Below are 16,787 nucleotides of genomic sequence, written 5' to 3'. Positions count from 1 at the left end.
AGTAAATAGTTCAGAGAATTAACAGTTTGTCGTTTCTTTTATGCATTTGAGATGGTGAGGGAACGTAAGGAAAGTGGGAAGAAGCATGGATAGTCTTCTTCGGGCTGGCCAGCCAGAGTAGGGGTTAGAGTGGGAGTCAGGGGGTCCGGTCTGAGCTCCAGTCTTCAAAGACCGGGTCTCTGCCTCCCTCGGGGCGTGGCCAGCCCTCTTCGGTGTATGGTGTATTCACACACAATTGTGCTTCAACTGTGTGATGTTTGGATTACTGCTTTTTGTCCTTCAGCATTTCCCATGCCATTAATTTATCCTAATTCCTGTATTTATTAATGACACACAGAGTTCCTTACGTGACTGCTCCCCAGTTTATTGAACTGCCCCCCTATTGGGCATTTACATTATTTCCAGTTTTTCGCTCTTATAAATAATGCTGAAATGGTGAAATTTGAAGCTATTCGATCACTTCCTGAGGGCGGAATCATGGAAGCTGCAGTGGTCCCAGGCTCCGCTGCCACCCTCCCTCCTGACCCCTGCATTCCTTTTCTTGCTCCTAAAGTGAGCTTCTTGTCTGTGGGGAGGAGATTCCCTCCAGGTAACTCTCATTATGAGTTGTTCTGTTTATCTTTGACTACATAACCAATCACCCAATAATCTGCTTAGTAGCTCAAAACAACAATCTTCATCTTCGTATCCCTGTTTCTGTGGGTCAGGAATGTGGGAAGAGCTCAGCTGGGCAGTTCTGGCTCATGGTCTCCTGTGGTTGCAGCTGGCACAGGCTGGAGCAGCTGGGTGCTTACAACAAGATCGGGTGATATTATCCCTGGAATCTGGCCACATCTCTCTCCCTCATTGCTACCTCTCTACTCTGGTCCACCTTCATTTCTCACCTGGATGAATGATATCAGCTAAACACACAGCACTCCGTGGACAAGGTCTTTACATACATGAAGTTACTCATTTAATCTGCACACAATCCAAGGAGGCTGGTGCTGTTGTGATCCCTATTCCAGCTAATAAATGGCAGATCGGGTATTTGAACCCGAAGCAGTCTTGTCATTGATCCTGCTCCTTAACTGGCCTCCCTGTGTCCACTCTAGCTTCTCAGACCTTCCATTCTCCACCCAGCAGCCAAAGTGAGCGTATTAAAGTGTAATTATATCATGTCCCTTCCCTGCTGAAACCCCACTGTCTTTATCACAGTGATGGCAAAATGCCGACTCCTGACCAAGGCTGCCCTGCCCTTGCCGGCCTCGCCTACCCAGCTTCCTCAGTTCCCTCAGGAGGCTCGCTCCTTCCCCCAGAGCCAGGATTTTGTTTTGTTTTCCATTTTGCCTCAATGCAACATCGCCACTTCTTGCCCTTTCAGAGTTATGACTGCTTCTTCCTTAGCTCCTATTTCACATGTCACTTCTTGGACAAGCCTTCTGGACTTTTCCGGCTGGTCAGGTCACCCGTCCTGGCCTCTTGCAGTACTGCACTGGACAGCACTTATCCAAAGAGTCACCTCATCCTGTTGGTTTGTTTGATGCCTCTCTTACAGGGCTGTTGTGTTGTGCACTTGCAGGGGATGCTGTTGGCATTGAGATCTGTGCCGTGGCGCCCCCTGGGGTTGTGCAGTGCCGAGCCCTATCGTCTTCCTGGCCAAAAGGGAAACTTCATGTGGACAGGTTCCATTGCACAAATCTGCCCAGTCACCGTATGTCCCTGATGGCCAGCGCTGTCTGACACACAATAGGTGCTCAATAAATATTTGTTGAATATTATTCGTAGTAATAGAGCTAATACGTATGTATTACTAGATGCCAAGCACTACGCTCATTTAATCCTCAGAACAATCCTTTGGGGTAGGACCTACGGTCCTCCCTTATTTACAGAGGCAGAAACAGGCTGAGGGACAGGGAATCACTTGGATTGATGGCATCTAGGGAGTGGAGGTTTCAACCAAGGCAGACTGATTCACTAGGATAAGAAAGTGAATGAAAGAAGGACCTTTACATTCTAGCAGCTTAGACCCAGTCAGATGAGGAATGTGAGGAAAAGACCAGACACAAGTCATCACAATAAAGCCTCTCAAATGGTGGTGGGGACATATGCGTGACGAGGGAAAGAAGAAAGAGAGAAAAGGCCCCTGGACAGAAGTGGATTTGCTTTGGGGCCCCTCTCCTCCTTAGGTGCCAGGCCTGACTGAGTATTCTGTTGACCACAGCCTGTCTCCTAGGCTGTCTGTACCATTTGGAAACCTGAGGAAAGAGGGTACCTGCCAGTGATGGGGTGGGAGTGGGGGGAAGGGGAGGATTCTCTGCTATGTACTGAATGAAGTCAGTCATACCAGAGGCCTCAGTTCTTACCTACTGTGTTTTCCCCAAAATAAGACCTAGTTGGACAATCAGCTCTAATGTGTCTTTTGGAGCAAAAATTAATATAAGACCCGGTCTTATTTTACTATAAGGCCAGGTCTTATACAATACAATACAATATAATATAAGACCAGGTCTTATATTAATTTTTGCTCCAAAAGACGCATTAGAGTTCTTGTTTTCGGGGAAACACGGTACTTGGATGCCTGTTTTCACCTCATGCCTCCTCTGAGGGGGTGGGCAGGAGAGTCCCATTGTACAGGTGAGGTAATGGAGAGACCCACAGAAATCAAGGGATCTGTCCAAGTTCCAGAGCTAGGACCAGAGTCCAGGTCCCTGGAAGTCCCCTAGCTCCCAGCACTGAGAGAGAGAGAGAGAGAGAGAGAGAGAGAGAGAGAGAGAGAGAGAGAGAGAGAGAGAAAGGGAAGGAGGAGAGGGGAGGGGACGGGAGGGGAGGAGAGAAAGAGGTGGGGGTGAGGGACAAAGATGGCGCACCCCCTTCCTCAGTCCCGGGGCTCCCCCTGACTCTTCATCCCAGCAGTGCACCTACTAGAAAGAAGGCCTCCGTTAAGCGCTGTGGACTGGCCTGAAGTGGCTGGTTGTCTGGGAGTCCAGAGCTGCTTCAGTGCCCACACTCCCTCCTTTGAATTCCTTGGGTTTCCCACTGGATTGTGGGCTTTCTGAGGGCTAGGCCTGGACTCCCTCATCAGGTTAGTTCACTCCACAGTGTTTTCTGAGTTTATTCTAACTTTTGCTGGAGCCCAGCCCAGCCTAGAGATCGGGTCTGGGGGCTTTGCGAAGAGTGGGTACCTGAGTGGGGTCTTACAGGAGCAGTAGGAGTGACCAGGTGGAGCCCACATCCTCTTCTTGCTGAGCGTCGGCCCCTCGAGTATAAAGCTGAGCAGGCCCTGATGACTGATGGGGCCTCCCCGCCACCCCCACGCCTGGCAGGGCTACCCAGCCTCTAAAACTTCCAGAGGCTCCAGCCCCAGTGCCTTCCCAGCCACCTGCCCCGCTGAGGCCTCAGCTTCCATCCCTGTCTCCTTGCTCACAGGTTCAGTCGACTGGGGATTCTGTTTTGGTTGGAAAGAGGAGGCGGGGGTGTTTGCGTGTCTGGCTCTTTCCTCCTTTCTCATTCCTCCTCCCTTCCTCCTGCTTGCTTCTCAAGATGTTTCCTTTGCCAGCCTGGCTCCACTCCAGCCTCTCCCCTCCTCAGGCAGGCAGCAGCCATCCTTTCCCACGTGGGACTTCTGTGGGCTCTGGCTTTCCAGAGCGCACCCATAATGCTTTCTACCCCACTGGAGGGGTCTGCAGGGCATGCCCTTCAGGGTAGGGGCACATTGCCTCCTCCTTCCTCCACTGTTTAAAACCCACATCTCCTGGGAGAGGAGGCTGCAGGCCTTCTGCTTTTCGTGGGACTTGGGGCTCATCCTTTCCCGCTCTGGGCCTTGGTTTCCTGGGGCAGCCCACAGCCAACGTGGCCCCTTGGCACAGAGACACATAGCATGTTGTGTTTATTTGGTAGTAGTTTTGTGCTGCTTTGCCAAGGACCTTTACTTCTGATGGAGATGCATTGGGGAGCTGCTCCCCACAATTTGGCAGTGACTTGGAATGTAGAATTTGCATCACTCCCCCCCACCCCTTGTCCCCACCTTTTCAAATCCCCAGCTGAGGTCCCATCACCCCCTGGGGACCTTCGCTGGCCCCCTCTCTGCCTGCCCCTCCTGGTCGAGGTTCACAGGGTGAAGGAAACCCATGCCCTGGCTTGACGGCGTTCATTCTGGATCGTGTATCCTCAGCACCTTGCACTGTGTCTGGAGCAAGGCATATGCTGAATAAATATTTGTAGAATGAATGGTTGGAGGAGCAGCAAGGGAATCAGAGCGTGGCGTGATGGAGTGGTGAGGATGGACAAGGTGTTGAGGGAGCACTTTCCAGAGCAGGTAGAGCTGACCTGGGGTTTTGAAGGGTGAGTAAGAGTTGGACAAATAGGCAGGGTGGGAAGAGCATTCCAGGCAGAAGGAACAGCCTATGCAAACTCTGAAACAGATGGTGTTTATGGTGCGTTGGGGAAGTAGCCAGAGGAGACTGGTGAGAAGGGCCTGGATGTGGCAGGAACCTCTGATCTGGGGGTGGGCACCCTGGCTTAGCTCCTCAGCAGTTAGCCCCTCAGCGGCGTCCCAGGTCTTTGTACTGCGGGCCTGGGCTTGTAGGGTAGGCAGGCAGTACCGAGGGGGATGGTCCTGGGGCCTTGCCAGGGCTTAGGACTGTGTGAATCCATCCCAAGGTTATGTCTCTGCTCCCCTGGGCTGAGCAGGTTGTAGGATTAGAACCTGTCAGGGCCAGCTGGTTGAGACAACACATAAACTAGAACCAGATTCAACTGTGGTCTCCATAATTTCCTGGCTGTGAACCTGGGCAAATAATTGACTTCTTTATACTATGATTTCCTCTACAATAAAGATAATAGAAGTTACCTCTCAAGCTTGTTACAGAAATTAAAACAAGGTAACTGTGTAGAGTTTTCCTGTTTCCTTCCCCCTGTCGTCCCCGTGCTCCCTCACACTCCTTCTTAGCAGCGCTGGCCCTTTCGACTGAGGCTGAATACGGTTTAAGGACTCTGGGCATCCTCAGGCCTGGTAGTCCACCCCTAAATGTCTCCTCCCACAAGGCCCTGGATTGGGAACGCCCCTGTTAAATATGCACCATCTAGGGAGAGGTCTCAGGGCCTCAGGGCCTCAGCAGAAGCATCGCCTTTAGAAACACAACAGTTAGAACTGCAAATTCCCAGGCCCACCTTATACCTATTGAATGGGAACTACGGGGTGGGCCCTGGAAAGCTGGGTTTTAACAAGCCTCACAGGTGATTCTGACCCACGCTCAAGTGTGAGAACCGTGCCTTACAGACGGGTGCCCAAGGGCTCTCAGTGGGAGGAGCCTGGCTTTCGGTCTGGAGTCGGAGCGTGTGAGTGCACACTGGACCGGATTCGTGGGCTGCAACCTGTGCAAGCTCACTGGGCCCTGAGCTTAGCAGGGCCTCACGATTGGTTCAGTGCTCTTCTGTCTCGTCTTGAAATCTGAACAAGGGGCCCTGCATTTTCATTTTGCACTGGACCCACAAATGATGTGGTTGGTGCTGGATGCTGGTCCCAGCCGCGTTCCAGGTCAGCTGGGTGTCCTCCGGGAAGACACTTTCTCGCTCTGAGTCTCACTGTTTTCATCTGTACAGGGAGTGATATTCCCCACCACCTCGAGTAATTATGAGGATTAAATGGGATACCCAGGTTCAGCAGTTGGCACAGTGCCTGGCCCAGGCAATGGAGAGTGGCTTCCTGAGGCTGTGTGCCAGCACTAGGCACACTTCTGGGGACACCATGGCAGCAAACAGAGACTGTGCTTGGCTTAATGGGCTTTATGCTCTGGCGCAGGGAGACAGCCAGCCAGAGAGGCGCACTGTGAGAAGTGCTCTGAGAATGCCTCAGGAGGCATCTGACCTAGTTGGGGGTCACCGAAGGCTTTCTGAGGAAATGCCCAGTGAGTAAACGTCTGAGACGAAGTGAGATGAAGTGGATGTGAACTCGGCGTTGAGGTGGGCAGCGTTGTCCAGATGGAGGCAACAGCATTACGATGTGTTATTTTCCTGGTTATTAATAAACAGATCTCTGGGGGAGGCTGAGGTGAGAGGAGAAGGCGCGGAGGGAGGAGATGGGCCGCAGGGGCTCAAGGCTTCTCAGCAGGCAGCCTCAGGGCCTCATAACCTGGTCTGGGTTCCTTCCCTTCAAAAAGGCTCCAGACCACAGCGCTTTAGAATAGCAATGGGCCCTCACCCAGAGGCTCCTGGAGCAATGTAGGAATGTGGCTTTGCCGGCTGGTGCCGCAGGCAGGCAAACTATTAATCCTTCGGGAACATTGGCTTCCTCTTCAGCAAAATGGGCTTCACAACCCGGACTCATGGGCTGTGGTGAGGTGGAAGTGAGGCCATTGCAAGGAAGCCCCAGCACAGCGCCACCCACAGGAAGTGCTCAGTTGGCCATCCCTCTTTCCTTCCATCCATGTGGAAGTGGGGAGATCAGGTTTGAATCAGGAGCCCTTCCAGCCAGGCTTGCTCCCTTGGGGTGGGGGTAGGGGTCCTTTCTTTAACCACAAGGAAAATGAGGCTTATAATCTTTTTCCTAGAGACGATCAGATGAGATGAAGAACTAACCAGCCTTGAGGTCCCTGAAGCAGTGGCTTCAGAGATAGCTGAGTGCCCATCTCTCCCTTGGGGTCCAGCCTCGGGGTTAAATTAAACCCACCAGGTACAGCACAGAGAGGGCTGAGCTCCCCCAGCTGAGGCCCTGAGTCCAGGCCCAGCTCTCTTAATGGTGAGAGCAGCTTTAATGTATCACAGGCTTCACTGCACCAGTGCTTCCCATGCATTCATCAAGAATAAAATTATTACTCTCATTTTAGAGGTGAATCAGAATGATTCTCTCCTTGCCGAGCTCACCCAGCTAGTGAGTGGCAGACCCCAAAGCCTTAACCACTGTCCCAAACTGACTCCCTCTGACCCACGGTGGGGCGGAGGCATGTCCTGCACTGCTCCGGGCCTCACAGTTGCCATGTGACCTGAGGGACAGGACCTGACATTCTCTGCCGCCCCCTCAGTTCCAGTGTCCTGGGGTCTGCGTTTCTGGGAGGGCTTGTCTCCCTGGCTTGTGACACCACACACCCTGCCACACATCCAGGCTGCTGTTGCCTTTGCTATGTAGGAAATGCCCACCTTTCTCAGGGCCTGTCAGCTCCAGCCTCTCAGGGCCTGTCAGCTCCAGCCTCCCAGGCCTCCTGCCATCTGAGGCTGACTCCAGGCCCTGCTCCCTCTCCTTTACCCACAAGGAGGAGCAGGAGGGGCCAGAACTCATGGTTTCTCCACCACAAGTGCGTGTGGCCCGGGCCTGGTGGGGCTGGAGCCCTGTGGGAGATTCCAAAGTTAGAGTTTGGTGGCTCTGGGGAACTGAGCAAGGTCACTGTGGCTGGAGGGTGTGTGTGTGTCGGGGGGAGGGGCAGTGTGGGAGGGGAGGCTGGAAGAGAGGGCAGGGGCCAGATGGCAAAGGGTTTGTGGGGAACACTTAAGAGATTGTAGGCAGAGGAGGGACTGAGAAAATGGCAGCGGCAGCGTGAGTTAAGGCATAATCAGGCACTCAGCATTCAATAGCCATGAGTCATGGTTGTGATGCTTTTTGTTAAATCAGTCCTTAGGAATACCCAGATTCGACTTCTTACTGGCTATGAGAACTTGGGCCAGTCACTAACCCTGGGACCTGTAATACTGGAAGAAGGTTGAGGAGCCTTCCTCCTAGGGATTGTATCAGGATCAAAGAGAGTTCCTGGGGTGATTTCATCTAATCCTGGTCAATCCTGGAAACACTCAGACCACCAAGTCCAGCTGTATAGCCAGGACCCTTCCTCTGTGTCACATGCCTCCCTGCTTCACCATTTGGCACAGGGCCAGACTCAATCACTGGCTTCAGAAGGGCCCAGCCGTAGTATAACCCCTTGCAGGCAGAGCTTTATTTTCCCCAGATCCCTTCCCTGTGCTCAACCTCGGCCCTGGGGTGGCAGATCCCTGTCTCCTCCTGAGACTCTATCCATGACCCTGAAGCCCGGACCGAGGGGCTCTGGCCTTAAAAGCTCATGGAGATTCCCAGTAAGCCAATGTGGTGTGGAGGGGAGCTTGCAGGACCTGAGGAAGTTCTGGGGCTTCCCTGAGCCTCAGTTTCCCAATCTGCAAAATGAGAATGGAGCTACCTACTATGTTAGTTTCCTGCTGTTCTTATAACAAATTATCACAAATTCAGTTGGCCTAAAACAATGCAAATGTATTCTTTCACACTTCCGGAGATCAGTACTAAAGATCAGCAGGGTCGTGTTCCTTCCAGAGGCTCTAGGGAACAATCATTCCTTTGCCTTTTGTAGCTTCTAGAAGCCGCCTGCGTTCCTCGGCTCCTGACTTCATCCTCCATCCTAAAGCAGCACTGTAGCGTCTCTCAATGTTTCTGTCATTGACTTTTCTCTCTCTGAGCCTCCTGTGTCCCTCTTTATAAGGACCTTTTTGATCACGCTGGGCCTATCCAGGTAATGCAGGGTAAAAACCCCATTTCCAGATCTTTAACTGAAATCACATCTGCAAAATCCCTTTTATTACATAAGGTAACATTCACAATTCGGGGGATTAAGACATGGGCAACTTGGGGGGGGAGGGGGTATTATTCAGCCTACTACACATATCTTGCAGGGTAGTTGTGAAGATTACATGAGACAAGAAATGTGAAAGGCTCAAACAGTGCCTGGGACATGGCAGTCAGCCCCTCAATATACTTTTTCCCCCCTTCTTTCTCTGGGCCTGTCTCCCCATTCACAAAATGAGACCCCAAATAGCTCCAGCAGTGGGATCCCACCTTATTTAGAGTGTACAATATGGACAGGCCATCTGTGCCCTTGGCCCAGCCAGGGATTCCTAGGAAGCAACAGTATCGAGCCCCGCCCCAGGAGACCCCAGCAGCCCTTGACAAGCACCCCTTGTCCTCCTCCCTCACTGGGTTAGGCCTCCTCTCAGTTCCTGGCTTGCTGAGCATTTCCCATCATTCCCAGGGATGGCTGATGGGAAAGGCTGAGCTCACTGATCCCTGGGGAGGGCAAGGGGTGGAGAGAGCAGAGGGAGAGGCTGGCGGCAGCCTCTGTGAGAGAAGGGAAGAGGAGAGGCCAGGAGAAGAGATTTACAGGGAGAGAGGTCGGGGTTATCAGTGTTCAGGATGAGTGGGAGAGGGTGGGGCAGGGCCTCCAAGTTGGGCCTTAGAAAATGGTCAGCTCTTTCTCTGCCTCTTGGGCCTGGCATTGGCCACGCTGCTCTGTCCCTCTGCCAGCCCCTGAGAGGCCCTGGGGCCCAGAGGAGAGTATATGTATGTTGGGAATGGGAGGAGGGTGTCACAGACCAGCAGGGGCCAGAAATGAAGGATTGCTGCCTGCCAGGAATACCCACTGTTCTTCATGAGAAGAGGGCCATCTCAGCCAGCACCCATCTCCACCCCTTCCCTCTGCTCAGAAGGCACTCACCATTTGCCCTTAGGCTTATCACCTGCCTTTACGGCACCTCACTTTTCTTATTTGCATGTGCATGTGATGGGGGTGGAGGCAGGCAATAACACCATTATGGGATTTGAAAGAATCCAATGAGATAGTGATTTTGAAATGTACACTCTGCTCTGTCAGGATGTGTAATTCCATACGTATGCGTGTCTTCACACTGCTGGTCTCTCTCCTGCACCTTGACAACCTGGCAACCTCTTAACCCTTCAAGTCCTAGCTCTGATGTCCCCTGCTCTCTGGAATTTCCTCAGCAGCCCCCTATCCATCTGTGAAAAACCAAGCCTCTCCCTCCCAGAGTTATTGTCACCCCCTTTACAATCCCCTCATGTGGTTCCTTTGAAGGATAGTTGTTGGTTTGTGCACCTGTCCCCTGTATCGTATGTGGGCAGTGCATTCCCCACAGGCCCCTCTGCTTCTCAAGGTCACTGTAGTTGTGACGGGACAGAGGCAGGCTGGCAAAGGCACCAGGGGAGCTGGCCTCCTGGAGTCTGGTTTGGGAAGGCCCCCAGATGGCAGTCCAGCCCTCAGATTTGAGCAGAGCCCATGACCGACTCAGACTCACAGGCGTCCCAGCTCAAAGCGGCTGGCCAAGTCATCCAGACACAAGGGCCTTCCTTCCCTTTCTGTGACGTGAATGCTTGTGCTCGCTACCTGGGGCCTCCTGCTGATACTCAGGACACCAAGGCGGCCACGTTGGTCATGAGGTTTCCTGATGCGGGTGAACCCTGAGCCAAGGGGAGAGTGCTAAGGGAGGGACCGGGCCTTAGGGAGCATATTCCATAAGCCCCCCTGCCACACTCTTAAGTGCCCCCAGGAGGTCCATGTCCCAGTGCCTTCAGCCCACTGGATAACACAGAGAGTGCCATAGAGATGTCGGGAGATGCGCCATCGTGGTCAAAGACTCCTCCAACCCCTGGCTATTCGTGTGATTACTGAAGTCTTGCCCCCACTAGGCTTTAGACCACATGAAGGCAGGACTCCTATGGCCTTGTTCAGCCTGGCGCTTGCGGTGCCGCTTAGTGCACTAATCCTTTCCGATGTCAAACTTGGACGATGTGCCGGGCATATGCAGACATCCACTTGTTCATTCCCCTCAACACCCTGGAGGTAGGTCGTGTTATCCCACTATCCAGGTGAGGACAGGTGAGGTGAGGAACCGTTACATGCTGGGACAGAGATTCGGATCCTGTTCCCCATTGCTCTTCCCTGTGTCTGTCACCATTTGTGTGGCCTCCCTGGGACTCGGAAAAATGAACATCTAGGTTGGGACAGGTAGAGCTGGTTCCGAAGCTGTCACTCCAGACAGGTTGGTGGCTGTGGAAGGGGCCAGCACCATCCCTCCTGGCAGGTTTTTCACAATGCCCCGGGAAAAAGGAAGGCAACCAGTATTAGGAGCAGGTGCAGGGTTTGGGGTGGGTGTGGGGTGTTTATTACCAAGTCCCAGGGTGTGGTTTGGGCAGAGGTTTTCGGGCCAGCGCTCCTCCCTGCTCGCTGCCTCACAGGCAGCTGCTTTTGGCTGGCTTCACTGACCACCTCATCTACAGGCCTGTCTGTTCTTGGAAGTAATGGAAATGCATTTCTTAAAAATGCTCTATAATTCAGCCTTGTCCTAATAACAGGCCTTTGTCTCTGCTCAGCACTCTGGACTCCTAGGAACTCCTCATACCCATTATCTCCTCTCAGCTGCCCAGGCCGCTATGAGGTAACGAGACCCCCACTGAGAGCCTGTGAGCCAGCTAAGGCCGAGATGGACAGGGACCTGTCCAAGGCCAAGCATCCAGTCTGTTTATTGTGGGTACCACTTACAGAGCTCTAACTGTGTACCAGGGTCTCATTGAACGCTCTGGACAGCTGAAATGCAAGCTGATGAAGTGACAGTCCTGCCCAACTCCAAGCCCTACCTCTTTTATGATGCACCTTCTCTGTGCCAAGCACAGTCCCTGCCCTGGAGCAGCTCCCATCCTGGGGGGCCACGCCTACCAAGGAGGTGTATGAGATAGGCATGCTCAGCCTGGATGCAGTAAAGCTTCCCTCAAGGGAATAATGCCTTTTTCTTCCCTCGCATTGTCCTCCAGATTAAACATGATAAGTATATAAGGTACCTAGCCCGTGACAAATACATAATACATCTCAAATTAATTGTTCTTGGGTTTTGTTTTCTAAATTTTAATAAGACTACTCATTTAAAAGTTTCAAAAGAAGAATAACATGATTTTAAGATGACTGATAAGCACATGTTTTAAACTGTAATGCTTCTCTTTTATAGAACCTCTTACATTCTAAACGATACCACCTTATGTCCAATAGTGAATAGATTTGGAACACACTTAGGATAAACTGTATCTTCCAAAAGTATCTAATTCTTTTTAAATTCAGAAGCATTGTTATGTTTTTACTACTTGATTTATCAAGTGAATGGTACATTTCTTATTTTCTGCTCTGTGACTTTCGGTAAGTTACTTAACTTCTCTGTGCCTAAATGTCCTCATCTGTAGAGTAGGGATAATAAGAGGATCTACCTTATATGGTTCTTGTGAGGATTAAATTAGTTAATACGTTGCTTAGAATAGTGCCTGGCTTGTATTAAACACTTAATAAACATCAATTATAATAATAATTATTATATAATAATTAGTTATTATTATAATTATTATATTATTTTTAAATACAAAAATATACCCAGATTGAGTTACCAAGCCAGTCAAGTTGCTTTTCAGTGAATGCACATTTGGCTAACATTTGCTGAGTGCCGAGTGCTGTCCCTGGGCTTGTTTGGGCCTTGGTCTCGGGGCCCAGCTGCTCCCTTGCTCTGACCAGTGGTCTGGGCTTGCTCATTTTCACCTCTTGCTCACAGCCGTGGAGGCCCCTGGTGAGGCTGAGCTTATAAAACGCGTAGGCAAAGCACTTTGTGGATCGATGCTAACTAATAGCAGCTCCCTAGAGCTGGCACGTGTAGGGAAGCCGATTATGGAGGCGGCTTAGACCAGGCTCAGGGACGGCCTCCACCTGGGGAAGGCCAGGAATATCCTCAAGGTGGGACCCGGGAAGGGCCCTGCTGACCCTCGTGTCTCCTGCCATTTCAGCCAGGGGTGGGTGCTCTCAGGGCTGGGTGGTTGGGGAGGGAGGTGGTTAGTGGCCACAGGGGGAAGAGGTTTGTGCAGTTAGTGTCCGAGCCAGGAGCAGAGAGACCTGTCCAGCCCGCACATCCAAACTAGAGCTGGGTGCACAGCCTGTGCTGAATACCCTCTTGTCAGGGATCTCCCAGTTGCCCACTTCACTGTCTCCCAGGAAGCTGATGGCCAGGACAGATAGTCTCTGGCCTCTGCCCAGACACATGGGTGTCTTAAGGACGGCAAGGAAGCTTCAGCTCAGTTGAGGGCATGAATGGGAAGTTGGCATAGGACCTGTGCAAGGGAGGATGTGGGCGAGAATTGCCCCAGATCTGCCCCAGGGGGAAGCCTTTCTCTGTGTCTTAGACTGAGCAGAAGTCTATTCTGGAAACTGTTGTGGGGGCAGCAGATAGGCAGCCTGCCTTCTGGGAGCCCCTACACTGATGGAGGAGGCATGGCCTTGTCTTCCAGGAGACAGACTCCTGTCTGATGAGGGGAGCAGGGCTCCTGTTCCCTGAGACGCCCCATCTCATGGAGGGGACATAGCGCTCTTGCCCTCTGGTAGCTCCTTGTCTGAGGAAGGAGGCATGACTTTGTTCTTCAGAAGCCTCCTGTCTGATGGAGGCCGCCTCCCTCAGAGAAATACTTATCTGATAGAGGAGATCTGACCTCTCCCCTCAGGAAGGCCCTCTGTCTGCTGGGGAGGTTTATGTTGTCCAAACCACTCGAGAAGCCCTATCTGATGGCCTCTTCCTTTGCCCTCCTCCTCCCTGCCTCCCACCTCCCCACCTGATTCAAGTGGAGCCCAGATCTACAGGTAGTAGCCACAGAGAGCTGGGCAAAGGGACGGGCTTGGCTGCTGTGGGGCAAGGAGAAAGGGAAGGAGGGGGACTGTAGAGGGGTCCCCATAGCAAGTAATGGTGACATGGAAGGCTTCACAGTGGAGGTGTCTTTATGGGACAGTGTGAGGGACAAGAGGCTCCTGGCTGTGACGAATATCCACTGGCTGCCCCAGGCTGAGAAGGGAAACTGGAGAGCTCACCTCAGGGAGCCCCTGTCTCCATGCAGGCCAGATTGCTGGAGAGCAAAGGGCCCTGGAGACCCTCACCCTCAGCCAGACCATGTGCAGGCTGAGTGCTGCCAGCCCAGAGACATCCGCCCTCCAAGGCCTGCGAAGCCCAGAGCAGGGGAGGAAACAGGACACGTATCTCAGGAACGCCTTTTCCTTTTCTTTGTAACTAACCCCCTCATTTGGGGCTGGAGAGAGCTGATTCTGCGGGGCCTGCCCTGGCCTGACTCAGCTGCCTGCAGACCCCAGTTCTGGGTCTTCCAGGGCCTTCCTCGGTTGCTGCTCCTGGGCTGGTCCCTTAACTTCTTCGAGACTCATCTATAAAATGGGGTAAGACTTCCTATCTGCCTCCTAAGGAAGTTTTTCTCCCCTCTTTGTAGGAGTCACATAATTGAGATGTGCATTCAGCGCTTCCTGTGTGCTGACCTCTGGGGTGGGCAGGGCAGAGAGCTTAGGTGAGGAACGGGAAGGGAGCTTAGGTGTGGGCAGACAGGAAGTCTGTTTGGGGCTTGACTGAGACGTCAGGGGACGTCCAAGTAGAGATGTCCCAAGGCTGGTGTGGGGGGGTCGGAGAGGGTTTGTCTGGAGATGGAGATGTGGACGTACCAGCATCTGGTGGCAGCTAAAGTGGCCCGGTGGGTGGGGTCACCCAGGGAACTGCTTGTCATGGGCCCTGGGAAGGGGTGGGGGCCAGACCCTGGAGACGACAGCCAGTCGGCTCAGCTCCGGGGCCTGTGGAGAGCTGGGCACAGAGCAGGGCAGGGGACCACTCGCCTAGGCTCTGGAGTGAGCACTGAGATGGGGTCAGTTGGAGGGTGTTCCCAGGGGGGTGTTGAGCCCTTCGCCTCAGGAGGCTGGGTGGAGGGGAGTGTGGGCCACAGACGAGGGCGTAGTAAAGGTAACGATTCTCAGACACTCCAGAAGTGGTCAGCCAGACTGGTATCTTTTTATTTTCTCGTCATTTGAGTTAGTCCTCTGCTGGCTGGCGGGGTACTGTGGAAGCGCATGTGTATTTATGTGGTATGTGTGTGGGGTTGTATGTGAGATGTGTGTGGGGAGTGTGATGCAGGTCTGTAGTGTGCTTCGTATTTGTGTGTGTGTGTGTGTGTGTGTGTGTGTGGTGTAGGAATGTCTATGTATGGTGTACATGTGGTGTGAGGTGTGAAGTATATGTGGTATGTGTGTGGTGTAGGTATACGTAGCAAGCATACACAATGTGTTTGTGGTGTGGTATGTGTGATATGTGGTATGTTGTGTGTATGTGTGGTGGACGTGGGGTCTGTAAGTATGTATGCAGGGTGTGATATTTATGCAGTCTGCAGTGTACGTGTGCGTGGTGTGCGTGTGGTGCCTGTGCATATGTGAGGGGTGTATGTGTCTGTGGGTGTAGGTGTGGGGTGGGTACAGTGTGCACGGTGTGTGTGTGAGGCGTGTAGAGTCTGTGCCTGTGGCCATGTTCGGATCCCTGTTCCAAGTGGCACAGGGCAGGCTGGTGCTGAGCTGTCTGCCGGGGCTGGAACTTAGAAGCGTCCACCAGCCTTGTGAACTTCTCTTCTCTACCGAGGGGTACACCCAGTGGCACACTGGTAACAATCGGCTGTCCAGAGAAAAAGGGGGTTGGGGGTTGCGGTGTTTGCCGGGTTCTGTGGTGTAAATGCTGCCACCACGGCTTTCACACTGCTAATATGATGTCCTTGAACGTGGAGTTGGAAAGAGGCGCACAGGAGGACACCACCAGATAGCATGCCCACCATATAGGTTAGTAGACATAAATCACCTCAAGAGCATCATAGTAAAATTTACTAGAATAATTGGTAAGTGATAAGTTTTGAGTATGTATTCCCTTGTTGTTAATATAATTGATTTAATTATAAGTTTAGATCAGGATTTTTCACCATCAGTGCTGTTAACGTTTGGACTGGGGATTCTTTGTTGGGGGTGGGGAGGCGCCTGACCTGTGCCCTGTGCAGGCAGCATTCCTGGCCTCTACCTGCTAGATGACAGTGGCCCCCCCACCCCCAAATTGTGACAACCCAAAATGTCTCCATGCATTGCCAAATGTCCCCTGGGGGGCAAATTCTACCCCCAGTATAGAACCACTGGCAAGGGCTGTGGGTAACAACTAGCTCGCGAAATTCCTAAGAATGTGACAGTTGGCTCTTACGAGCCTGTGTGAGCCAGCTCCAGCTAAGGCACCATATGTGGCTAAATATAAGGCATGGATTCCTCCCCCCCTAAAACAAATTCTTTCTCAGGAAAGAGCGCTCACCTTAGGCTGTAGCTTTCCGTTCCTTACAGACCCCTGACCACAGAGGGCCTTCAGGCCCTGACTGGCCCCCACAGTGGTTGATGAGTTGTGAGTCGGAGACGCACATCCATGCTGATCTTTTCTGACATTTTATGAAATGTGACATTAGGGAAAAAGTAATGCTTCTGAATTTAACATCGCATTTTCACATGTTAGTCTATATTCTTAAAAGCTTGTGTGTTCAAATTGGCAAGCAAAACAAATAAAACTTTGAATAAAATCTTCCCACTGGGAAAAGCAGACTGCCCGTGTCTGGGACTGACTGCCCTGTACCTAACGGGCTCCTGCTGAGGACCCACAGGCCCACCTGTGTCTCATCCTGGTGGCCATGTCGCCCGCCTCTGATTTGCTGCTTGGCCCAGGTCCTAGTTTTCCCCAGTTTTGAGCTCAGAGTTTGGCTCTTGTTTATTCATTTATTTGTTGATTCAAAATAGTCATTGAGCACCGACTATGTAGCAAGGAAAGTGAATGAGTGAAGGAAGAGGGTTCCTGCTCTCTGGAGTTCTTCAGGGTTTTTCAGTTCCAAGGCAGTCTGCCAAGGAGCAGAGGTGTACAGACACAAGGTGGATGCCGAGGGGATGAGGGGAGGATGGAAGGGAGGGAGGGGAGGTGTGCATGTGTCAATTGGCCTTAGTGTGCCTAGAGCTGAGCTGGGCACATTCTCCATCATATTCCACCCTTGTGCTCTGACTTGAGAGAGGGCTTGTTCATTTGTGGAGCATGTTTTCCAGCTCCAGAGAGTAGGTGCCTTGGCAGTGGGGCTCAAGGGCTGTATCTCCTGCAGGTAAGAACAGTGCCAGTGCCAGAGATTGGAAAAATAA

At 52.2% G+C, this 16,787-nt stretch overlaps 1 protein-coding gene across 8 annotated transcripts in view; it reads left to right on the top strand.

Moving 5' to 3' along the window:
* The window catches only part of ARRB1 (arrestin beta 1), a gene marked incomplete at its 5' end in the record, with an annotated part of 72,233 nt that overhangs the window by 20,191 nt on the left and 35,255 nt on the right, over positions 1–16,787 (top strand). The window contains one exon of one of the 8 annotated variants that reach the window (XM_081061770.1): positions 13,770–13,988. The exons of 6 other annotated variants lie outside the window; for them this stretch is intronic. In XM_081061770.1, the coding sequence (XP_080917896.1) occupies positions 13,984–13,988 (5 nt within the window). Of the gene's footprint in view, positions 1–13,769; positions 13,989–16,787 lie in introns of those variants that run through there. One more of the 8 variants, XM_081061772.1, reaches the window with a different exon arrangement.

This window comes from Rhinolophus hipposideros (genome assembly GCF_964194185.1).
Source record: "Rhinolophus hipposideros genome assembly, chromosome: 10".
Classification (NCBI taxonomy): domain Eukaryota; kingdom Metazoa; phylum Chordata; class Mammalia; order Chiroptera; family Rhinolophidae; genus Rhinolophus; species Rhinolophus hipposideros.
Note: the sequence above shows the minus strand (reverse complement) of the source record. Positions and strands in the feature narration are given on the sequence as shown.